This window comes from Podarcis raffonei, chromosome W (assembly GCF_027172205.1).
Source record: "Podarcis raffonei isolate rPodRaf1 chromosome W, rPodRaf1.pri, whole genome shotgun sequence".
Lineage (NCBI taxonomy): Eukaryota > Metazoa > Chordata > Lepidosauria > Squamata > Lacertidae > Podarcis > Podarcis raffonei.
Window position 1 is genome coordinate 14541610 of NC_070620.1, and position 26621 is coordinate 14568230.

Genomic DNA, 26621 nt, shown 5'->3' on the forward strand with positions numbered 1-26621 from the left:
TTTCCCAGTCTTCTAGATGAATATTATAGCCAAAATCTTTTGCCCATTTAATCATAACCACTTTAACTTCATCATCTTTGGTGTGCCATTCTAATAGTAATTTATACATTTTTGATAATTTCTTCTTATCATCCAACAATTCTGTCTCTAGCTTTGATCTCATCTTTTCAAAGCCATTACCTATATTGTCCTCACTGAATACTTTATTTACCTGGTGGTGTTGCAACCAGTCTATCATCAGACCTTTAACCTCCTCATAAGGTCTTAGCTTTGATTTATTATCTATTTCCATCAATAGATCTCTGTATGTTGCCCAGTCTCCTTTCATATTTACTTAAGTGCTATCGCTTCTAATGGTGAAAGCCACCATGGTTTTCTTTCCAGCAAACTCTTATATCTGTTCCATACCTCATAGATAGACTTTCTTATTACGTGGCTTAAAAAACCTCTATGAACTTTGACTTTATCATACCACAAATATGTGTGCCAACCAAATCTATTGCTGTGACCTTCTAAATCTAGAAGATCTGTATTTTTTAACAAAATCCAATCCCGTAACCAACGAAGGCATGCTGCTTCATAATATATTTTTAAATCTGGCAGTGAAAATCCACCTCTCTCCTTAAGATCTGTAAGTAATTTATATTTAATTCTAGGCTTTTTCCCTTGCCAGATAAACTTTGAAAGCACTTTCTGTCAATCTTTAAATTGTCTCAGTCCGCTAGTCACTGGGATTGTTTGAAACAAAAATAGCATCTTGGGTACAACATTCATCTTGATTGCGGATATTCTGCCCCAAAGGGACAGTTTCATCCTTGCCCACACCTCTAAGTCTCTTTTAATCTCATTCCATGTCGGTATGTAATTATCCTTATATAAATTAATAGCTTCTGCTGACATCCAAATTCCTAAATACTTCACCTTCTTTACAATTGTTATTCCTGTCTGTCTTTGCAGTTCTACAGTCTTTATCCAAATTCTTAACTATCATTTTCGTTTTGGCTTTATTCAATTTGAAGCCTGCTAACTGTCCAAATTCATCAATCATTTCTAAAACTTCTAGTGGTTCCTCTACTGTCAGTACCAAGTCATCTGCAAAGGCTTTAAGTTTGTATTCCTTAGTTCCAACTCTTATACCTGTTATTTTTCCACACATTTTTATCCTCTTTGTTAGGATCTCTAGGACTGTAGTAAACAATAAAGGTGACAACGGACACCCCTGCCTAGTTCCATTGGTTGTGTAAATATTATCTGTCAAGACATTATTCACTATTAGTCTTGCTCTTTGCTCAGTGTAAATAGCTTGTATGCCTTTAAGGAAGGAGTCGCCCATATTCATCGATTCCAAATTTTTTATCATAAATATCCAAGAAATATTATCAAATGCTTTTTTCTGCATCAATAAATACTAACCCAGCTTGTTCATCATTCCTGGCCTCAAGATATTCCAGAATATCTATTATATTTCTTACATTGTCCTTCACCTGCCGGCCAGGAAGAAAACCAGCCTGGTCTTCATAAATCACATCCATCAAAATATCTTTTAATCTATTTGCAAGGTTACTAGTAAAAAGTTAGTAATCATTGTTTAATAAGGATATAGGTCTGTAATTTTTGACTTGTCAATGATCTGTGTCTTGTTTTGGAATCAGTATGATATATGCCTCCTTCCAGGATTCAGGAACTTTACCATTTATCAATATATTATTCATTACTTCCTTTAAAGGGGTTGTCAGTTGTTCTGTTAAAGCTTTATAATATTTTGCTGTAAATCTGTCAGGTCCCAGAGCTTTTCCAATTTTCAGTTGCTTTATAGCCATCTGTACTTCTGCATTGGTTACCAAGCAATTCAACTGTTCTTTCTTTTCTTTCAGAATCTTCTGCAGTCCATTTCTCCCAAGGTACTCTATTTTCTCTTTACTAAATTTCTCTGCTTTATATAAATTTTTATATTTTTTTGGAAATTCTTCCTGATCTCTGATTTTCTATTAATTTCTCCTCAATTTAGTTATTGTATTTTGCTTTGCTCTTTTTTTAATTGCCACGCTAGTAGTTTACCAGGTTTATTGGCAAATTCAAAATTCCTTTGTTTTAGAAATTTTATCTTCCATTCAACTTCTTATCATTATTGAAAATTGGGCTTGCAACATTTTTATATTCTGCTTAACTTTATTCCCAGTTCTTTTTTGCTAACTACTTTCCACTTTCCATAATTTGTTTTAAAATCTCCTTTCTTCTTCTCTCTCTTATATTCCTTTTAAAAACATTTTGTCGTATTAGGAAGCTTCTCATAGCCACTTTACACAGTATTCAAGTCCGTACCTTTACTTAAATTTATCTCAAAGTAATCTGCAAGTGCTTTCAGGGCCTTCTTTGTAACCTCCTGATCATCTAGGAAGCCGTCATTCATTCTGCACCTGAAGGAAGTTTCCTCAATACCTTTCAACTCCCAAATTATTGAATTATGAGCTGAGAGAGTTCTTGGAAGAACTTCAACTTTCATAACTCTTGGTGTCAAGTCCTTGGAAGTCCACATATAATCAATTCTTCCTGAACTTTAATTTGGTTCTGTAAAGTGAGTGAATTGCTTTTCTAATGGGTGCTTTAACCTCCATATATCAATCAAATCATAATTTTCTGCTAACATAAAGAATGAGTTGGGTAATCTCCCTTGATTTGTATCCCTTTTCATTTCCGTCCTGTCCATTTCCATTGAGACCACCCCATTAAAATCACCCATCAATAAAATTTTTTGGTCCATATGTTCAAATAAATTCTCCTCTAATGATTTATAAAATTCTGATTTCCCTTCATTAGGTGCATAGATTCCTACTACAATCAACTTCTCATGCTGCAATGTGACCTATACCGCAATTATCCTCCCGTCCTCATTCTTGAAGATTTGCTGCGGATCATAATTCTCCCTTATATACAAAACTACACCTCTACTTTTATTAACATCTGATGAAATAAATTCTTTACCCAATCTCTTATTTGTCAGAATTCTTCTATGTTTCCTTGCAACATGAGTTTCCTGTAAACAAATTATATCTAAATTTTGCTTTTTTAATACATGTTCAGTTTTATTTCTTTTCACTTTATTATTTAGTCCATTCACATTCCATGTTAAAATTTTCAGCCCCATTGTGATGTTGCTTAAATTTAAAATAATTTTTAATTTTTATGATTCTTCTTTTTCTTCATCCAAATCTTTTTCTTCTTCTCCCAGTGCTAGTGTTTCGTTCTGCTTTTCCCCAAGCTCCTTTGCAAACTTCCTCCAAAATTTTGCAATGTCCTGTGGGTTTTTCATTTTGAATTTCTTGTCTTTATAAAAGGAGATCCCCTCCGGGAACTCCCACTTATACATAATTTTGTTCTTCCTTAGAACATCAACCAAGTCCTTGTAAGCTTGGTGTTTATTCCTAAATCTTTGGGGGACTTCTTTATAAATTATGATAATCTTTTCATCTATGCAGAGTTTTTTCTCTTGATTTGTCCTTAGAATTAAATCTTCCATTTCTCTAGAACTGGAAAAAAATAGACAGTCTCCTGAGATTTCCCCCCCCCTTTAGTCGATTTCATTTTAATTCTAAATATTTTATCAATTGTAAATGCCACATTTTCATTTCATTTTTTACCATTTTGCAATTTCAATGATTAATCTGCTTTTACTATCTTCCCCCTCCTTTTCCGGCACGCCTCTGAATCTCAAATTCAATTCCTTTTGCTTCATTTCAAGCATAGCAAGAGTGTCCAAGGTCTCTTCATGCAGTTTTGTCAACTCTGCTACTTCTTGTTTGGTTTTGTCCCTATCTCTCCTTGTCTCCTTGATTTCTTTCTGAACTTTTAAAACTGAGTCATCCAAAGACACTGTCTTGGTCCTCACTTCATTTACTTGTCCTTTTAATTCTGCAATAAAAAGGTAAAGGGACCCCTGACCATTAGGTCCAGTCGTGACCGACTCTGGGGTTTCGGCGCTCATCTTGCTTTATTGGCCGAGGAAGCCAGCATACAGCTTCCGGGTCATGTGGCCAGCATGACTAAGCCGCTTCTGGCGAACCAGAGCAGCGCACAGAAACGCTGTTTACTTTCCCGCTGGAGCGGTACCTATTTATCTACTTGCACTTGGACATGCTTTCAAACTGCTAATACGACTGGACCTAATGGTCAGGGCTACCTTTACCTTTAAGCACTTTGTTGGATAAAAAATAACCTCTTAAGACCACTTTACTCACATCCCTAACTGTTTTTATATCCGTTCCTTGATTTAAATTAAATTTAAAATAATCTTCTAAATTTAAAATATTCTTCTAAAGTTTGCTTGGCCTTCTGTACTATCTTTTCATCGTTCAGCATGCTCTCATTAAGTCACCATCTTTTAGTTCTTTCCTCCTCTTCTTTAAACTTAGCCCATACTGGGTTGTGATCTGAGATTGTTCTTGGGTGGATTTCAACTTTTATAATATTACACAATAATTCTTTAGAAGCCCAGATTGCGTTTATTCTTCTGTCTACTCATTACTCGGATTCCCAGAAATCAAACTCTTTCTCTATTGGATACCTCCAGGTATCATTCAAATTCAGGAGGTCTATTAAATGAAAGAAGGAGGCTCGGAGTTTATCTTGTCTCAATGGTTTTTTCCTTTGCTGTTCTGTCCATGCCCAGATTGACTACTCCATTGAAGTCACCTAGTAAAAATGATTTTGTCCCCAAGGTATACTGCTTTTTCTTCCAGAGAGTGATCAAATTCCGCTTTCCTTTCGTTTGGTGCATATATTCCAATAACAGTTATTTTTTCAGTTTTGATCTTTACCTCAACAATCACTATTCTACCTTCATCGTAATAAAGCAGTTTAGGTTCCAACTGCGGTCTTACATAGATCACCACCCCTCTCTTCCTTATTTGATGAAATAAAATCTAGTCCTAATCTTTTATTGATTAATACTTTTATGTTTTTTCGCAACATGAGTCTCTTGGAGGCAAATAAAATCATATGTTTGCTTTACCAAAATATGTTCTACCTTATTCCTGTTTGATTTTTCATTTAGGACATTCACGTTCCAAGCAATAATTTTAAGATCCATACTTTATTTCCAACCAATCATACAGCAATTTAAAAAGAAAATATCAACGCAACCAAACCCCCCCCCCGAGTTGTCTCTTTCCTCCAAGCTCTCTCTTCTAGTGCCGACAGGCACTTTCTTCGTTTACCTTTGAAGAAAAAGGAGATGCCTTCGGGGTACTACCATCTATAGTCCACTGCCTTTGCTTTCAAGGCCTCAGCTAGAGGTTTATAATTGTCTCTTTTTATCAATCAATTTGGGATAATTTTGTGAATAATAATGTTGTTTCCTTCAATATTTCGTTTCATCTTGTTACTAGTTTGAAGAACTTTATTTCTAAAGTCCATAGAATTAAAGGAAACTAAATAATCTGCTGGCCAGTTGTTCACTTTGGCTACACTTGACTCTAAAGGCTTTTTCTATTTTTGGTATTACTTCTGATTCCTCCAGTTCTAACCATGCTGCTAGTTCTTTAGGAAATTTTTGTTCAATTATTTCCTCTTCATTCTCCGGTACGCCTCTAAATCTCAGTGTATTCTCTCTCCTCTGCATCTGCAGCATTGCTATGGAATCCAAAGTTGTTTCCTGGATTGCCCTCAAGTCTGCTGGTTCTTTATTTTATCACATTCCCTTTTTATCTCTGTTTTCATTCTGTATTTTTTTTTGTGAGCTTCATCTAAATTTTGTGTTTTCCCCTTAAGGTCCTGCACTGTTTTGGTTAATTCAGAGTTTTTTTGAATCAAATTTTTCACCTGGGTTGATAGTTTTGTGATTTTCATCAATTTTGACCCCCCATCGAGACAAGGTTTCTTCTGTCATTTTTGCATTCTCATTTACATTGTTTTTTAAATCTTGGCTTCAATATTACCAGATCAATGAACTATTTAAGTTGGACAAGATAAATGGTTTTGCAAAGGAAAAAAACAAACTGGAAACGCAGTTGTTAGATACTAATGTTAAAAATCTGTCTAAAATGTATAATTTATTGTTGGAGTGGCATACAAAGGATGAACAAGTGAAATCGGTGATGATAGATTCGGCAAGGGTTCTTGGCCATAATATAATGATGGAAGATTAGGAAAAGTTGTGGAAGAAAGGGGTCAAGTTCACTGCATGTACCGTGTTCAAGGAAAACATTATGATGTATAGATGGTACTTAACCCCAGGAAAATTAGCAAAGATTTATCAAATGAGTGATAATCTATGTTGGAAATGTAAAGAAAAAGAAGGTACCTTTTACCATATGTGGTGGACGTGCCCAAAGGTGAAAGACTTCTGGGGAAAGATATATAATGAATTGAAAAAAATGTTGAAATATACATTTATTAAGAAACCAGAAGCCTTTCTACTTGGGATAATAGGAATGGACTTGCCAAAAAAAGATGTTAGATTGTTTTTCTATGCCACAACTGCAGCGAGAATTTTAGTAGCCGAAAACTGGAAATCACAAGAAATACCTACGGTGGAAGATTGGCAGATGAAAATGTTGGACTTTCTGGAGCTGGCTGTTAGGATATTTCCGTTCCACCTTAAAAGGGAGCAGGATGTTTGTGTCACAGCCTGCATATTTCCTGTCTCACAGGATGTTTCTGTTGTGTCGTTGCTTTCGTTTTCTTCCTTCTTGCCTAAGCATACCGATGCAGGCGGTCATGTTTTTCTTTGTTCTGACCAACGCTAAATAAACTGTAAATATGCTCTCCTGCTGTGCATCTCTCGCTGTGTGAATTCTGCTGATAGAGTGTGCACCAGCCTAAGAATGTGGAATTCTACTTCTGAGGCTTCGTGTCGCTAAATGCAGATACTGCGTGTCTATGGGATATCGATGGATCGTCCGGCAGCCGGCTTGGGGGCTATGATGGACTTTATCTCCCTGGCAGTATCCCAACACTGGCAGACCTTACTGGAAGAATCTGCGATCAGAGGGAGGAGAAATATCAAGAAGATTGGAAGAAATTTAAGGATTATTTAGCTAAATATAATATTTTATAAGTAGACATATTTGCAAGTATTAAATTGGCTTAGGATTAAGAGATATGGAATTGTATAATATTATGGTTTGAGTGATGTACGGAAGTGAGAGCTGGACCATAAAGAAGGCTGATCGCCGAAGAATTGATGCTTTTGAATTATGGTGCTGGAGGAGACTCTTGAGAGTCCCATGGACTGCAAGAAGATCAAACCTATCCATTCTGAAGGAAATCAGCCCTGAGTGCTCACTGGAAGGACAGATCGTGAAGCTGAGGCTCCAGTACTTTGGCCACCTCATGAGAAGAGAAGACTCCCTGGAAAAGACCCTGATGTTGGGAAAGATGGAGGGCACAAGGAGAAGGGGACGACAGAGGACGAGATGGTTGGATAGTGTCTTCGAAGCTACAAACATGAGTCTGACCAAACTGCGGGAGGCAGTGGAAGACAGTGCCTGGCGTGCTCTGGTCCATGGGGTCACGAAGAGTCGGACACAACTAAACGACTAAACATGGTTTGAGAACATGATGAAAAGTAAGGAAGTTAGTAATCTGAAGTAGTTAATTATATTAGAAAATGTATATTGGCAAATTGCTAAAATGAGTCTTAATGAAAATCAGTCAGGAAGGCTCTGAGGAAGTCACCTAACAATGGATATTAGGTTAGATTTGGACTGGAAGACATTTTCTATGTTTGTTTGTTTTCTATATGTTTTGCCCTTTTGTGTTATGTTGTATATGTCAAAAATTTGGAAAATTAATTTGAAAATTTGAAAAAACCACCATTTTTTAAATCTTGAATATCTTAAGCCTAAAATTAATTCTAATATCTAGCGTCGAGTCCAGATCATTGGCAGAACGTCTCCTAATTTGAGATGCTGAAACTACTGAAGGGCCAGGATGTGAAGGCTTTTTATTATTCATTACTATTTTCCCTAATGATTCAAAATAGATTACCCCGATTCACTAATTAACCTTAAAAATTGATTACACCCTGGGTTTCAATTGATTTCCACCATTTTTCAATAAAAAACACACCATCAACCCTCTCTAATAATTCAAATTAATACCAATCTTACAATCACTGATTCTGTCTTAATTTAAACATTAGTATCAATTCTAGGCTTCGACTAAATACATGTTAGTAACTCCATAAGATGACTTTCATTCAAATATATAGAATAACACGCACTCAGTAGGGAACACCTCTCTCTCTCTCTCTCTCTCTCTCTCTCTCTCTCTCTCACACACACACACACACACACACACACACACACACACGAATAGAAGAAAGAAAGAAAAAGAAAGAAAGAAAGAAAGAAAGAAAGGAAAGAAAGGGAGGAAGGAAGGGAAGGAAGAGAAGAGAAGGAAGAGGAGAATTATAATAAATAGAATAAGCTGAGAAAGAGGTAATGGAGGCAAGTGGGGAATGTGGTTGAGAGTGAGGAGTATGTAAGGGTAATAGAGTAATAGAGAGACAGCAGAGGAGCACGTTCAGTTTGAAAAAGCACAGTGTAGTACTCTTGAGCAGCCACTGGGTGTCACTCTTCCAATAAGTTCAGTCTTAGATGTCGGTGAGGTGCAGATTTTTGTTCGATAGATGTCGCCCTTGGAAAATCACTTGTCTACGTTTTCAATTTAAGCTTTCAGTGTCTCTTGATCCAGTTCATTTCCGTTTCGTGATGCAAAAAAGATGTCGGACTGCAAGTCAGCAAATACACAATCAGTCCAGCCTAAACTTCACAGTGACCAACAAGAGGAAACTGGGAATAGGGACTGCCTTGCACAGTAACTCTTGAGAGGGTGGATAGATGTTTGGCAAATTCCGGCTTTATAAGCCGCTCCACCACTCAGCCGTCAGTGTATCTTTGTGCAACCACCACAGGCTGCAAACGGCTTCTTATTTTTTGTTGCCTGGTGGATAGAATCCTGACCTTACTACCTCTTCTTAGTTGCTTTGTCCCCTTTTTTCCTAGTCAGCTACCGAGGATATATAAAAATGAAATGAAATTATGTATGTTCTGCGGAGTCTCTCTGCTTCTTGCTGGTCTCTTTTTTCCCCTTGTTGGGAATGTCTCTTTCTTTATCTCTTTTTGTCTGTTTGTTCCTCTCTGCATCTCTGTCGCACCGCTAATATTTATATAAATTCATAAAGTGTTCATAGCATCAGTATAATAAGGCACAAATAATTTGGGTTTTTTAATGGAGTAGATGTCCTTCATCTCAAATCATTCCGTTGTAGCATATTGTCAAATAAAAAAAAAATTCCGGAAAGCCTTCATTTCTTCTAAGCACATTGTACTGCATAAATTCATTTATTAATCACTAGGTAGCAAATTCATTGATTGTGTAGGCTAATCAGTTAGGTGTGCTTCAGTCTGTTGGAAGTAAAGCCTCTTACATACCCGCGTACTTGGGCTTCTCGGCAGCAGAGGATCACTGGATCTAGTGCCCGAGAAGTTCTCCCTCTCCCTGCCGTTCAAGGGTCCTCTTCTCTGCACCACAGCAATTCCATTTCATCTCGGGATCCCCTCCCAAGACTTTGGGGTTCCCGTAGCCTTGGTCCCCCCCTTCTTAGCTCCGCTACCAAATGTGTTCTCCCCCAGTGCGGAAGAGTGGAGGAGATGCGTCTGTTCGTGAGTAGCGATCAACCGGAAGTCCTCATGCTTTTGTTTTTAAATGGTGTATGAACTTTCCTTCTGACTTGATTTTCTGCCATTACCACAAGCCATTTCCAATAAATTGCATAAAACAGGTAAACTGTACAAAAGTTATCCAGATTGCACTACATATATTTGGAAAGAACTATGATTTTAAAAGTTAGTGTTCAAAATAAAGCTTAAAAACTAAATGAGCAAGTAAAATAGTTTATAATCATTTTTCACATAATATGCAGCCTTTGCTGTGTTTAATGGAGAATTCAGCCTCAGTTTGGACATCCTCAGAAGAAACGGATGGCCCTCAGGGCTTATTTCTCCTGTGGCATAATGAGTTCATAATGTCCGACTTGGCCATCTTGCTTTAGCTGGTCTAGCAATTCTTCTTTGCGCCTCTTTCGGCTAACCACCAGGTATCTATCACGACCCTGGCCATGGGATTTGCTCTTAAGACCATATTTTTGGGCTATCTGATGGATCTGTTTGCGTTCATCATTGGTCAATTCTGTCGAGAAAGTCAGATCAATTTTACTGTCTGAGAAGGCATAATTCTGGATGATCTGTTCAATATCTTTCTTTGTGATTTTCAACTCCCTTTCAATGTCCAGCCCAAGCCCTTCCCTTTTGAACTGTTCCTTCACAGCAATCGGCTCCCGGATCCCTTCTCCACTTTTGCCCAAGCCGCCACCCGTCCAGCCCATTTTCCTTAAAATCTGATTCCCAATGTTATCTTCCTTGATCTGCTGCTTCAACGCTTCTTCTGCTGATCGCCCACAGATCTCATTCCTTGAGATTACATCTTCAATAGTGCCTTTTTTCAGGTTGTTGACAACTGTTGGCTGGGTTTTCTTCAGGATTTTGACAGCCTCTTCAGCTGCAACATGCTTGACAGTTTTCTTGACTCCAATTGATTCAGCTATTAATTCATTTTCCAGCAATACCTTGCACTTCCACCGCATCCCTGTCATCCTTTCAAAGACGTACTCCACAGTCATCTTGTTGAACTGAGCTGTGTCATTCAGCGTGCACACAGGGTTCATGGAGTTCTCATATACAACAAGGTCCTTCAGATCCTTCTTCTTGGCAGAATCTCGGGCAGCCTCACCAACTTTCTGAACATGGACTGCTTTGGTGACCCCAGCATTGGACTGGGTCTTCTGGAGAATTTTCAGTGCCTCGTCTGCCGCAGCATGCTTGCTGGTTTTCTTTGTGCCATACCCTTCAGCTAAAAAGTGGTCCTGTAGATAGACACTGCAGTGCCACAAGCGGTTTGGCATCAGGACATATTTGTATTCAATGGTCATTTTGTTAAAGGAAGCTGAATTGTTCAGAATCCCAATGGCATCACTGGCATTTTCTGTGAGAACAAAGTTAGTCCAATGTTTGGTTGAACTGGGACCCTGCTGTGTGTTGGTGGTTGGCTGCCCAGGTGTGCATTCTTTCATGGCAGCAATAAAGTCATCTAGCTGCTTGAGAGCTGGCGGGAATTCAAGGGGAGATGTGCCACTCTCACACAGCACTAAATCCTCCTGGGTGGTGTTCTTGAACTTCCGCTGGGCAACTTTAACCTCCACGGGCTTTTGCAGCAGCATCACTGCTAGTTCCGTTGCTCGGTCCCTGGATCCGTTTTTGCTGCCAGCATACCCTGTGGTCAGATACACATTCTGGCACCTCACCTCACAAGCAAAGCCATCTTTTAGGAGCTTCTTGTTTTTGGGAAAATCCCCAGGGGAAAGATCTTTCAAGGGAGAATAAGTATACTCAGGGTTTGTCTTGCAAGCCTGTATGGACCGTGTCAAGAGGTAAGTGTAGTTAATTTTGTCTGTCCCACTGCTAACATCAAAGCTAGCAAGACTCTTATGGACTGCCATTACAAGTTTGTTAATGAAACACTGCTTGGCTGTTAGAACTGACTTGGGAAACATTTCAGAGGTGGCCTGGAGAAGAGAAGCCCCCACCGAAACCGCTGCAACACCACTACCAGAAGAGTCTTTGCTTTTAGAAACTACTTTGGCTTGTGTCTGGCTAGCCTGGCTACTTCCATAACCTAAACCCATTGAACTGGAACAATGAGTGCCCCCATCCAGCATGTTGAAGCTGCTGAAAACCCGATCGGCATAGTTTTGTATTTGCTGGGTTGTGATGTTTTCACTGGCCACCTGCACTTGGTTCTCTGAAGGTGGCTCCATTCCTCCATCTTGAGTGTTGCTAGCTACAAAGTGTATGGGTTCAAAACGAGGCCTGACCCAGAATTTCGGAGGCTGCTTTCTCAGAGGTTCAACACCTATGCAATGCAAGAAGTTAAAAGATAATTTTTAATAGAAAAAAATTAAAAACATTGGTGAAATATAGCTTTTCTCTGCAGGTATGAGGACTTGTAACTTTGTTCCCCCCCCCCAATGTTCGTTTCCCCCTTAATAATACTTCTACAATTTAAAGTTAACAGAAGCACATCTTGTTTGTTACTCAAAAGAAAGTGAAGGCAGACACACCATTTATTGATGAGAGGTGGAATAATGTCACCAACGTGACTGGCATCCAAACATCCCACCACTTTCAACCCTACGATGAAAATCATATACTGGTTAGCAAAACAGCAAATGCTGAAGTGCCACAAGTTAGCATCACACTTAACGAGACATCTAGGACTAATGAACATATGTACAGTGACCCTTCTGAAGATGGTAGTTCATCAAATGATGATCCAAGGCCACCAGAACTGCTTCCATTCACACTAAGTTTAAAATAAATGTAATTACATGTTTAAGATAAATGATTTTGAAATAATAAAAAATTTCCTCACTCGTTAGCTTACATCAGACAATATGGTTCATATTTTTGTCAGTGTTTAATGCAACTTTTACTCAGTTTTTGTTTAATGATAACTTATCTCTTGTTTTACAATGAATATTGATTGCTTGAGTAATAATAAAAGGTGAAAACTGGTATATTGCTTGTCATATCCGTTACGTAACAGTTGCACATCTGTTATAGAAAACACAAGCATTTTTTAAATTATTAGAAATCATTTCCTTTGCAAACAGTTCACATTGAAAATTTTATCAATCCTGCTGTATGAAAAAAATACACTTACCTGTACTTACCTGAGATTTTTAATAAAGCATCAACAAAACACCTAAGTGCAAATCATGTCACATCCATTACAAGCATGACTGCAGATAGAAAACTTTTTCATAAAATTGAACAAAAATTTGCAGAAGTGTAAATGAGATACTAAACTCATTTACAGTAAACAGCCTTGGCCCAGTATACCTGAAGGAGTGCCTCCACCCCCATTGTTCAGCCTGGACACTGAGGTGCTCCTCCAAGGGTCTTCTGCTGGTTCCCTCACTGCAAGAAGCAAAATAACAGGGAACCAGGCAGAGGGCCTTCTCGATAGTGGTACCCTCCCTGTGGAACACCCTCTCTTCAGATGTCAAATAAATAACTACATTAACTTTTAGAAGACATCTGAAGGCAGCCCTGTATTAGGAAGTTTTTAATGTTTGATGTTTTAGTATGTTTTTATATATGCTGCAATGTATATGTATGTTCCCACCCATTGTGGAGAAGGCACACGAAGAAAAGCCTCAGATTGCAGGGTCCGGGTAGGTTCATATGGGGAGAGGCAGTCCTTGAGATATTGACGTCCTGAGCCTTTTAAGACTTTATAAGTCAAAACCAGCACTTTAAATGGGTTTGACTGCAGTGTAATGCTTGGTTACACACTGGCTAGGCAGCCAGGCAGCCATTCTGTTTGCTCAGGGCTGCTTGCTGCCTGCCCATAACACTTACTGAGAAGTAAGATCCATTAATGTGAATAGGACTTACTCCAAATTAAGTGGGCTTAGGACAGCAGCAAACAATTGCTGCCTATATTGAGTTCTGAAGGTAGTAAAACGTTTTCAGATTTATTTTCTGTACATTTGATTTCTTTTTTTAAAAATTATTTTTTATTGTTAAAATAGTTTATCATTAATACACATATATTACAGATATACAAGCATACAAACATACATTTCATACAATCCTTAAAAGTGTTCAAACATACTTACACTCAATCCCACCAATAATTCCTTTTCCCACCACCATCTCTTACCCCTCACCCCACCTTTGTGTTAGACTTCCAATCTACTCAATTGCAATTTCTTTCCACTTCTATTACTTTCTTTCACACACCTTTAGCCTAATTTCATACTTCTTTTTCTATTACACATTGTTATCCATCTTATTCAGTATTTCTAACAGAACTTGTTTATTCTAATAGGAGTTCTGATTTTTCGATATGGTTTTGCAAGTATCTTTTAAACACCTTCCAGTCCCTATCTATCTTCTCTTTTGAGATCCTTCCAATTTCTCCCATTGTTTTGGATATATTGTAGTACTCCAATAATTTGGCAAGCCACTCTATTTTTGTCGGTACAATACCACTTTTCCAGTTTTTCACAATCAATAGCCTTGCAGCTACTGTTGCGTATAAATATAAGGTCTTGTCTTCTTCCTTTAGGCTTCCTGGTACTATTCCCAATAGAAAACCTTCTGGTGTTTTCCTAAATGAATATCTAAACATTTTTTTCATTTTGTTATATATTATTTCCCAAAATTGTTTGATGTTTAAACAATTCCACCATATATGTATCATAGTACCTTTTCCAGTGTTGCATCGCCAGCAGACATCGCTACAATTTTTATTCATTTTTGTTATTCTTTCAGGTGTTAAATACTATCTATGTTGTATTTTGAGGTAATTTTCTTTCAGTATATAACACATGGTGAATTTCATATCTTCTTTCCACAATTTTCCCCATTGTTCAAACATAATATTTTTCCCAATATCTTGCGCCCATTTAATCATTGATGCTTTAACCAATTCATCCTTTGTTTCCCACTCTGAGATCAGATTATACAATTTAGATATATTTTTTATTTTTCTTGTATTAAATATTTATCGAATTTTGATATTTCTTTTTCAAATCCTAACTTTTTGTCTTTCGCTAATCTATACTTAATTTGAATATATTGGAACCAATCACTAATATGAGCTTTAATTTCTGTATAATCCTTTAATTCCAATTCTTCGTTTTCTTCCTTTAATACAGTTTTATAGGTAACCCAATTTTCTTTCATATTTAATTTTTTCACTGCAACAATTTCTGCTGGCGATGCCCACCAGGGAGTTTTCGGTTCTAGGAGTCTTTTATGTTTCTCCCATATTTTATATATAGACTTTCTGACTATATGCCCTAGGAAGCCTTTATGTACTTTGACTTTTTCATCTATTAGATAGGCATTGCATCCAAATCTCGTCTCTACTCCCTCTAAATCCAATACATCCGAGTCATCTAATTTGATCCATTCTTTTAGCCAGGTCAGACCCACCGCATCATGATATAACTCCATGTCTGGGAGACCAAATCCTCCTCTCTCCTTATCTATCATTATTTTGTGTTTTATTCTTGGCTTTTTCCCTGACCATACGAATTTAGCCAAATCTCTTTTCCAGTTATTAAAACATTTATCTCCTCCTAGTATTGGGATACTTTGAAATAAAAACATCATCCTTGGTAATATGTTCATCTTTATTACCGATATTTTCCCTAGTAAGGAAAGATTTAATTTCCCCCATACTTGCAAGTCATTTTTTATTTCATTCCATGTTTTCCCATAGTTCTCATTACTTAAATCTATAGTGTTTGTTGTTAAATTTATTCCAAGATACCTTATTTTCTTTTTAATTTCCAATCCTGTAATTTCTTGTAATTTCACTTTATCTTTTTCTTCCATATTTTTCACTAGTATTTTGGTTTTCCCATAGTTTAATTTGAATCCTGCTAATCTGCCATATTCGTTTATGCATTCCAATATTCTAAGTGTACATTGTAGGGGATTTTCTGTTGTGATCATAACATCATCTGCAAAGGCTCTTAACTTGTATCTTTTTTCACCAACTGCTATTCCTCTTATTTGGTTGTCCTGCCTTATTTTCTTTAATAGAACCTCTAATACTATTATAAATAACATTGGGGATAGGGGGCATCCTTGTCTTGTACCTTTAAAGATGTTGATTTCTTCTCCAAACTCTCCATTAATTATAATTTTTGCTTTCTGTTGGTCATATATTGCATTTATACCTTTTTGGATTTTTTCACCTAGACACAATTCTTTTAATAGTTTTTTCATAAATTCCCATGAGATTTTATCGAAAGCCTTCTCCGCATCGATTGAAATCAGGGCTGCTTGTTTATCTCTTCTTACTTGTAGATATTCCATTATGTCTATTATATTTCTAATATTATCCTTTATCTGTCTACCTTCCACAAATCCAGCCTGATTTTTATGTACTATTTTTCCTATAATTTTTTTCAACCTGTTAGCCAATAATCCTGCATAAATTTTATAATCCGAATTTAACAATGAAATGGGTCTATAATTTGAGACAGATTCCAAATCCGTACCTTGTTTTGGCAGGAGCGTTATATACGCTTGAGTCCAAGAGTCTGGAATATTCCCCTTCTCTACTGCTTCCTCTATTACTTCTTTTAGTGGGTCGATTAATTCATTTAACATTTCTTTGTAGTATTCTGCTGGTATGCCATCTGGACCTGGGGATTTCCCTATTTTTAATTTTTGAATTGATTCCTTAATTTCTACGGTTGATATTGGTTCATTTAATAATTTATGGTCTTCTGCTATCTCTATTCATTTATTTTTCTTTATATATTCCTCTATTTGCACTTCATCTTTTTTTCAAATTCTTTTTTAATTTCTGTCATATCCCTTATTGTCCTCTCTTCTACTTTTATTTTATTTATTAATTTTTCATTTCTTTGTTTCTTTAATTGCCAGGCAAGGATCTTGCCTGGTTTATTTGCCCATTCAAAATTTTTATATTTCCAAAATTTGATTTGTTGTTCTACCTCCTGTTCTATAATATTATTATATTCTACTCTCAGTAATTTAATTTCTTGATTTAATCTCTTTATTTTTGCTTGCATAGGCCAATTTTTCCTTCCTTTTAATTTCTTCTAAAAGCTCCCTTTTCTTTTTTTCTTTATTCTTATATGCTATTGAGTTTTGTTGTATGAAATATCCCCTAACAACTGCCTTCCCAGCATCCCACACTGTTTTAACATCTGTCCCTTTCCTCCAATTGTTTTCAAAATATTCCTTCATCAACTTTCTGGCTCCTTGTATTACTTTTTCATTTTTTAATAAGAAAACATTCATTCTCCACCTTTTCCCCCTTTCCCCTCTTTTCCTTTAAGAGTTAATGATACTGGATTGTGATCTGTAAGTGTTTTTGGTAATATTCTGGCATTCTCTGCTTCAATTGTCATATCCTTAGTAATCCGTATACTGTCGATTCGACTATACAAATTTTTTGGTTCTGAGAAATATGTGAACTCCTTTTCGACAGGATATTTATATCCATATATCCACTAAATCAAAAATCTTTACCATTTCCATAAAGCTTTTTGGCAACTTCCCTTCATTTCCCCCCCTCTTCTTCTGCGATCTATCCAATTCTGGTTCCATTACTCCATTTAAATCCCCTAACACAATAATTCTCATGTCTATATATTCCATTAATAATGATCTTACTTTAACATAGAATTCTGATTTTCTTTTATTTGATCCATAGATTCCTGCTACCACAATTGGTTCCTCCTCTAGTGATATTTTGACTATTACAATCCTACCCTCTTTATCTTCATATAACAATTCTGGTTCATATTTGCTTTTAACATACATTCCAACCCCCCTCTTTTTTCTTACATCAGATGCGATGAATTCTTCCCCTAACTTTGGTTTTACCAATAATCTTTTATGCTTAGTATTGATGTGGGTTTCTTGTAAACAAACAAGGTCCCACTTCTGCCTCTCTAAGATACGTTCTATTTTCTGCCTCTTCCTCCTATTATTTAAACCATTTACGTTCCAAGATAACAATTTAAATTTCATGCTATATTAGTTAAAAAATTATAAAGTTAGTGGAAAGAGTTTAAATTATCTGCAGTGGTAAAGGAGAAGGGTTTTGTAATAGTTATTGGTCTGATTCTTTACCACTGGCGTAGTTCTTTATCCTTCCACCCTTTGCTGAGCTCTTCTTCTTCCGCCTCATCCGATAGCTCTCCCTTTCTTACTTCCTCATTTCTTCCTTCGCTTTTCCCGCCTCCTAATTCTCCTCGATACTTCCTCCAAAACATATCTGCTTCCTCAAATGTCTCAAATCGTCTTCTTTTTCCTTTGAAGTTGAAGGAAATCCCCACTGGGTATTCCCATCTGAAGGATATTGATTTGGCCCTTAGTGCTTTTGTTAGAAATTGGAATTGCTGTCTCTTTTTTAACAGCCTAGGTGGGACTTCTCGTAAAATTACTATTTCCTTTCCATCTATGGTTAACTTGTTCTTACTCTTTGTTTGGAGGATCTTATCTTTCATCCCATTCGATGTGAATACAATGATGCAGTCTGCCGGCCATTTGTTCATTTTTGCTTTTCTTGAGTTCACTCTGAAGATTTTCTCTGTCTGTTCTATTATGTCTTTTTCCTGTAGATGTAGCCACTTTGCTAAAAGTTTCAGTCATCTTCTTCCAAATATCCTCCTTCTCCTCTTCTGGAACATTTCTGAATCTCAAGGTCTTCTCTTTAATCTGCATCTGTATCATTGCTAGCGCATCACCAGTAGCTTCCTGGACTGCTTTTTGTTCCTCCATCTCCCTTTTTCAATTTGTCCATTTCTCTTCTTTGTTCCCTTTGTTCTTTGCTAATTTTCTTCACCATCTCATCCATTTGTTGATTCTTATTCATAATTTCTTGTACTTTCTTATCTGTCTCCTTCATTCCTTCTAAGACTTCTGTTAATTTTTCCTTTATTTCTTCATTTTCTTTTTCATTTTTTTCATTGTGTTTTCTAATTTTTCTAATTTCCCATCAATTGTATTGATTTTTTCTTCCAGCTCTTTTCTCAATCCTCCCATGTCCAATTTCAAACTAATAATAAGCTCCCTCAAATCCATTTCTTCAAGGCCTGAGTTTCTTCTTAATTGTTGCTGTTGACTTCCAGTTCCAGTCTGTTTTTTAATTGCATGAGACATTTTGCGTTCATTTTCAACCACCAGATGTCCTTCTATTGCTCCAATTTTCCTTTATTACTGCTTTTCCTACTTTGTCCACTGGGTGTCACTGTGTTCTTATTTACTCAACTTGCCAGCTTCTGCCCTCCTTTAAATCCTCTCTTTCACTATTTTGTCTTCGTCACTTCCTCCTTCTTCCTCCTTCTTGATGATTACTCAGCGTCGCCATCTTATCTTATCTGTGAAATTCCCCTCCTTTCCCCCACAGCGTTCCTTATTCCTTTGTCCTTATCTTTCCTTCAAGGACATTCAGTTTCAAAGCAGCTGCTCTACTCCACCCAGCTCCAACAGGCAGCCTGCACCGCTTTGCACTTTGTAGTAAGTCCGTTTCAGATAGTGTGCTTTTCAAATAGTTTAATTGCAATCTGAGTGATTTCTTTACACTCTCTCCATATTTGTTCCCGTTCTTCTGTCTTCCCTTTACTTTTGTGGTAGCATTACTTCTCCTCCGCTATTTTTACTCTTTATCTTGTTTTGGGTTGTTTTGGGTTTACTCACTCCGTGAGGGATTTCCCCCCCTGAGTTCCCTTTTCCCTCCTTGTCTTATTTCCTTTTAGGTTTTGTTACTGCTGCTGCCACTTTACGTTTATTTTAATATAGAAATAGAGATTTTACCATTTTGTCGCTGCTTCAGTGATGTGAGGCTTTTCACTGGTCTGTTTGACGTTCTTCTCTGTGCCTGGATTCCCCCCCCCCCACCTCAGCCATTTTTTCTTCAGCCGAGGGGTGCCGGGACTCCAAAGAGACACTGCCGAAGTTCCTTTGACTTGAGCTTCCTTCCAAGCCTTTTCAGGGGTCGTTTAGCCAAACGTTGCCCCTCACAGTACCGGTGTATGCTCCGACCTGCTTACTGCAGTCAGAGCTCACACTGTTGCAGCTGTGGTAAAAGCGGAAGTCCCCTCCTGTACATTTGATTTCAAGTAAGTTAACACAATGAGAGGGCAGGAAAAGGAAAACAACTAGGAAAGGGAGAGTAGACTTAGCTTCCCAGCGATGGAGACCCTTAGTTAATCTCAATTAAATGAATACTCAGATCCTATGGATGACTACTCAGAAGGTCCATTTATTTTAATGGGACTTACACTCACGTAAGCACACACAGGACTGCAACTTTAACATTTATGTGTTGATTTGGAATGAAAATCAGTTTTATTTAGTTTCTTTTTTAAAAGATTTGTAACGTGGCAAGACTTTGTAAACGAAAATAAAAAAATAGCACTTTTTGTTTTGGAACTACAACTACTGCATATTGCAAACCACCCTGTGAATCTCTGATGAAGGGCAGTATAGAAATTTAATTAACAACAACTACTACTACAACTGCAAGACAGGTGATGGAGGACAAAAAGTGCGAGAAGGTAGACATAGAAAAAGGCACCAGCAGGTGACAGAGAAAGGAAGGATGTGGTAAAAATTATGGAAAACAAGAAAGTGGCAAAGTCTTTTTTGGTAACAAAGTACAAACATAATTGGTGATGAAGACTTGCTGTCTTGGTCAGTATCAACCACAGGCTTCACTGAAGAGAGAAAAGCCAGAAATCAGAGAGAGGATATAAGGTTCAAAAGTTTGACCAATGTGTATTAAAAAGAATAGTATGCCTATACCTCAGTGTGCGTTGCGTGGTGAGATGCTAGCATGATTACGTATAAATCAAAGTGAAAATCTGAGAGTGGGTCCCAGGTTCCTGGTTGGGAGTCAGAGGTGGGTCTTGGGTCTGGACTGGTTGAAGATCACTGTGCTAGTGCAACTGTTGCATTGGATTCCTATGTTGCATAGCATTAAAACTCACCTGTCTGCTAGCACAAGAGGATGCAGAACATTAGATACAACCCTTTATATTTTCATACATGACATTGCCTATTACTGTGACATACAATAATCAAAGAACCAACTCTGCTGCAAATGAGGGGAAATGGAAGTACTCACTGCAAGATGGAGAGTTGTCCAGCAGGGAATATGGCCTTTTGGTAGCCTTGGCATCAGGCACTAATTCAAATGATGGCATCTTGCCAATGTCAATCCCTTCGGCCATATGGAGAATTTTCTCCATAACTTTGGGGCCATACCTGCATTTAAGTGAAGGAAGGTTCGAGTAATAATCGAGTAATAATCATCATTACAAAACTCTCCTTACTGCTCTACTCCGACCTCTGGCTACTTAAGTGGGTGCCCTGTCATACCAAGAGTTGTGTGGGTACAACACCTTCCCACACCTTTTCCCAGTTGGAATGAAATATAATGTGAAATCCAAAAACACAGGAAACTGCCTTATTCAGAGTCAGCCCACAGGTCCACCTAGCTCAGTACTGTCCATACTTGGGATAGTCAATGTGGTGCCCTCCAGATGCTGTTGGACTCCAGCTGGCTGGGACTCCTGGGAATTGTAGTCCTGCAACATCTGAAGGTTGACCGGCTGGGAAAGTCTGCCCTTGGCAAAAGAAGGGGAGCCATTGCACTAAGAAGGGGAACCTTACACTATTATATAACACTGGCACCTGCTTCCAGTTAAAATGCAAACAACATCCAGAATATCCAGATATGCTGGCATAGGTCCTGCCTTTGGTGCACATGTGTGCCGAAGAAACATGTGTCTGCACTGTCATTAATACTTTACAGAACAATCCAAACTACAGGAAGCCAACCAGAGTAAATTATGCTGGTGCAAATTTTAGTGTAAATCCAAACTCCATACAGAAGCAGGGCTACTGCCAGCTGAGCTCACTCAAGTCTGGCAGCGGGCAAATGACCCTTTAAAATAATTTGATTGAAGGGGAAAACTTGCTCAGAGTTCCCTAGGACCCAAATCTCCCTGTCACGAGGCAGGGTCAGTCTGGAAAGAGTGGGGTGGCCCCTTTCCTAGGGAGGATCTGTGATTTGGACCTTCCTTGACCAGCCAGTGGGAGGGACAATCCAAGTCTAAGTGACTGCCCTCCAGGATCCCCAGGGAAGTTTGATTCAACACTACCCTTTTTGCTAGTGTAAGTACCACTGGGTTGTGAGGTCACATAACTGAGCTGAATGGGATTTGGAATAGGGGCAAGTCTCCTGAACCATCCTGCCCCCACCACACCCCCAGAATGCTTCTTTTTGGGGACCTACCTGGGTCATTCCACATCAAGTGATTCAACTTTTTTACCTCATGTCATCCAATTTTCTTAATATCGTTCATATGCTAGTTTAACACCTGGACAGCAGGTGGGGATGTGGCAGCATTTGTTTGTTTGTTTTATTGAATTTATATCCCACCCTTCCTCCCAAAAGAGCTCAGGACGGCAAACAAGAAGAAACAAAACAATAAAAACAAAAATCTTAAAAACAATCCCAATACAGATGCAAGCTGTGAAAGATCTCAATTCAAAAGGCTTGCTGGAAGTGATAGGTCTTCTGTAGGTACCAAAAAGATAACAGAGAGAGCATCTGTCTAAGATTTAAAAGTTCAAAAGTCCTAATTCTTGTATTGTGTGAAACAGACCAGCTCTTTAAGATGGTATCTGCAGGAGGCCCTCACCTTCAAACCACCGTAATTGATGGGGGTGAGACAATCTTTCAGGTGTCCTGGTCCTAAGCTGTGTTGGTGGTAGAGTGTGTTGAACCAAAGTTGAACTGTTTCAGAAGCTTTGCTAATGCCATCTTGGTAGTCAAGATCAGAGTTAGAAACTGAGTTATGAAAGCTAGGAGCTAAATGGCACCTAAAACCTAGGTTATGGGTACAACGGAATGTCTAGGCATGCTTTTTTATAACAAGAATACAAAGCTGAAAATGAATGAACTAAAATATCATGCTCATTTTTCATATGGTCTAGTCCTTCCCCTGCCCACTGCCCTAATATTCTAAAGAGGGTCTCTTCTCCAGTCTTCAGAGAGTAGCTGGAAGTGGGGAGACAGAAAAAGTCCTCCTTTCCTTTGACTCTGCAGGGTTTTTTGTTTGTTTTTTAAAGAAATATTTATAATTTTCATTTATAACAAATAAACATTTCAACTATAATTATCACATTTCAAACCTCGACTTCCCTCCCTCTCTTTATATGGTTCCTTAAATTTATTTACATATTTCCTTGCATATCCCAGTTATCTCTACTTATTCCTTTATTCATCTGTTTTCATATATGTCACAGAATAACAACAGCAACAACAACAACAATTTATTATTTATACCCCGCCCATCTGGCTAGGTTTCCCAGAAGCTGCAAGTTTTTAACCTCTGCAGTTTTTATCTGAAATCTTAGGCACAGTACTGCGCCCAGAGCTCAGAAACTGCTCACCCTAATGAAATTCCCTGTCAGAAAATGCACCTAGAACAATGGGAGTTTTGAACACTGGTCAAGATAACCCCACAATTAATTGGTAGTTGTTGAAGCAATGAGCTCATATATGCATTATATTAATAATAATAATAATAATAATAATATACAAAAACACAAGAGTACAAAGAAAGAAAATACAACAAAATAGAAACATATATAAACCAGAACTTAACATTACATACATAACACCCTTCACCCACCCATGACTCCCCTCCACCCCATCCCGATTTCTACTGTATATAATCACTCATTTTACATATCCAATCTTCTTTGGAAGGGATTGTTTCACTTTTCCATTTGCTAGCTAATACTGTTCTAGCTGCTGCCGTGGCATATAAAAAAATTACTTTCTTGTCTTGGGGGATATCTTTCCCCAGTAGACCCAGTAGATAGGCCTCAGGTTTCTTTTCTATAAGTGTTCTGAGTATCTTTTTTATTTCCTCATGTATAATGTCCCAAAAGCTTTTTACCTTTTTGCAGCTCCACCAAATGTGAAACATTGTCCCTTCCATTTTTTCACACTTCCAACATAAGTTGGATTTGAGTTTATAAATTTTGGCCAGTTTAGACGGTGTCAAGTATCATCTAAAGAGCATTTTCATCAAGTTCTCTCTAATTGTGTAACAGGCGGTGAACTTTATGTCCACATGCCAGAGTCTTTCCCACTGTTCCAAGTATATTGTATGCCCGATATCCTGGGCCCATCTGACCATGGTTTCCTTCACTTGTTCATCTTTCAAATCCCATTCTAATAGTACATCATAAATTTTGGATAATAGCTTCCTTTTGTTATTTAATAACACCCTTTGTAATTGTGATTCTTCTTCACCAAATCCTTTTTTTAGATCCTGATTAAAGACACTCTTTAACTGGTGGTATTGTAGCCAGCTGGATAGATATTGTTTGATCCCTTCGTATGGTTTTAGCCTCAGTTGTCCTTGATCGCCCCGTAGCAGTTGTTTATAAGTTGTCCAGTTATTATCCATATTTAGTTTTTTCACAGTCATAGAAACTGAGGCCAGAGACTATGGCTGATGTTTAAGACAAATGGAATTCTTGGGCTAGGGATAGGCAACTGAGACCCCAATCTGATCTCCATAGGCTTCCTATGTAAGCTTCAGCATAGCTCTTGATCACAAGGACACCCCTCTTCTTCATCACTGATTTTTCAGAGGTCTGGTGTGTCCATTGCTTTTATCACCTAGAGACCCTCTGAAAAGAGCCTCTTTGCTGAGATGACTCACACACTCCAACTGCAGTGTGTAGCTCAAGTGTGTGTGTGTGTGTGTGTGTGTGTGTGTGTGGCGGGGGAGAACTTTGATCCTACAGATGTTACTGAACTACAACTCCCATCAGCCCCAGGAAGCATGGCCAATGGGCTGGCAGAAGCTATATTTCAGTGACATCTGGAAGGTCAAAGGCTCCCCACACTAGGGCTGGGTACTATCTGGTTTTCAACATCATGATGTATCAGCAGCTAAATACCGCAATATGCTGATATATCATGATGTCTGGAATGTATCTCGGCTGCTGCTTCTTCCTCCCCACCTTAGGGGAGGAAGAAGCAGCTGAGATACATTTGAAGTGTAGGTGGGTTCCCACGAGGCAAGACACCATGATAACAGCAATAATCTTCAATGAACTAACAGAACTGGACAACAGGAGCAAAGCAACTACTTATATACATTTCTGAAGGCCTGGGCCACTCCCACTCCCAACATGATTGGCTGTCTAAACTTCCAAGATGCAAATCATAACACAGAGTTTAAGGTCCAATGACAGAGGTCCAAGTCCTGAAATGTTCTGTGATTGGATATCAAGTATTGAATCAGAACACAAGAGCTCAGAATCCTTAGTCCAGACTCAAGCTCAGGCAAACACAGACCACTGAATACATTGTTGCAAATTTTAGGCAGTGGTACCCACTTATGTGGAGACAAAGGATTGACAGACACAGCAATTTGGAGGAAAAAAAGGTGAAGTTTATTGCTGAGCAATAATGGACCCAGTTGGAATCCTTTCCAAAAGACTGGGACCCCAAAGCATTCAAGTTCTGAGGTTAAATACCTGCGTGCAGCATCACAGATCATGAGACAATCATGAGACAATCACGAATGCCAGCAAAAATTAACCAATAAACACATTCTGTCGGCTCCTGAGCGTGCGCAGAGTACAACTCCCAACTTCTGCTTTCTTTGTCTGTACAGTCAAAGTACAGTCTGACCTTTTCCCTAGTTGATGGAACGGGGAATTGAAACTTCAGCTAGGAGGGGATCTCCTGACGATAACTCCCCCGTGCATCTGTTCATGTAGGGGTATTGTGGTTAGCTCTCCCTGTTTCGTGTCCAGAATTAGTCTGGACCAGAGGGGGGAGAGATCTACTAGCATCTTCTGATTTACAGCTTCCCCTTTCTCTAGGGTGCAAGAAAGCACTGGGGGAAAGGTCGAGCTGCTTGCTGTCAGACTAGGCAGAAAGCTTTTTTATGATTCAAATGGATTATAAAAATCACTGTAAAGCCCTGGTTATGTGTGAGCATATGTGAATATATTGATAACTGATAACTGATTATATGAATAACTGATTATATGAAAAGCCTAAGGATAATAATCCTCTAGGGTCCTGCTTCAACATAACACCATCACCCAGCCCTAATGAGCAAGCCCCCATACCACTCTGGCAAATGAAAGCTGGAGGGGAATGGGGGCTTCCTTAAACTGCTTTGTTGGGGGGAGGGAAGCCTCCCCACCCCCACCCCTCAGCTGAGCCAGCCCTCATACTGCACCAGCTGGTGTGAGCTGGAGGAGCGGGGACAGGGTCTTCCTCAAAGGCTCAGGCAGGCAGGCAGACGGAACCTTCTCAGGCTCTGTCTGCCTGCCTGTGCCTCTGCCATCTGCAGGCAATTTGAGCTGGGGATACATTGAGGTTCCCCAGCCATCATGATGTATTGCCAGCTCAAAATGTCTAAAATCAGTGTTAGAAACTCAAATATATAAGCTGGATGCCAAATTGCCCCTTAAACCAAGGTTATAGTTGCCAAAGCGGAATACCTAGTTGCCATTTTTTTGTAAGACAGATCTAAAGTTTTATTTTTCAAATGATGGATTGACTGTGATTGATTCTCTGTTAGTTCAGATGACAACCTTGAGCTAGGTTAAGAGCTTTGAGAATTTAAAGAGGAGAATGTTCCAAGCTTCCAAGGAAAACAACTGCTTTGCATACAAAATGGCCTCAGTGCAATCTCTGGTGTCTTCAGCAGCAGCAGGTAATGAGACAATACCCTTTTCTGCCTGAATCCTTGTGAGTCAAAGTAAACAACATTGAGTTAGATGGCCAAATTTGCAAGGCATAAGACTATTTCCTATGTTCCTAAGCCTGGATAACTTCTGACCCAGCAAAGTGAATGGAGCCAGACAAGCAATGGTTATGACTAGCTTTATTCTTAGCAAATGCAACCTCTTCCCTTTCAGCACTCTTTTTTTTTTTTTTGAGTGGGG

General features: G+C 38.4%; 1 protein-coding gene across 3 annotated transcripts in view; it reads right to left on the bottom strand.

Annotated features, from left to right (window-relative positions):
- Positions 1-8384: 8384 nt before the first annotated feature.
- Positions 8385-26621, bottom strand: part of LOC128405936 (NF-kappa-B-repressing factor-like) — a 38769-nt gene continuing 20532 nt past the window's right edge. The window contains exons 2-3 of one of the 3 annotated variants that reach the window (XM_053372975.1): positions 20749-20888; positions 8385-11970 (exon numbers count right to left, since the gene is read on the bottom strand). In XM_053372975.1, the coding sequence (XP_053228950.1) occupies positions 9998-11970; positions 20749-20888 (2113 nt within the window). In that variant the 3' untranslated portion in view covers positions 8385-9997. Of the gene's footprint in view, positions 11971-12178; positions 13101-20748; positions 20889-26621 lie in introns of those variants that run through there. The other 2 variants (XM_053372976.1, XM_053372977.1) reach the window with 2 other exon arrangements.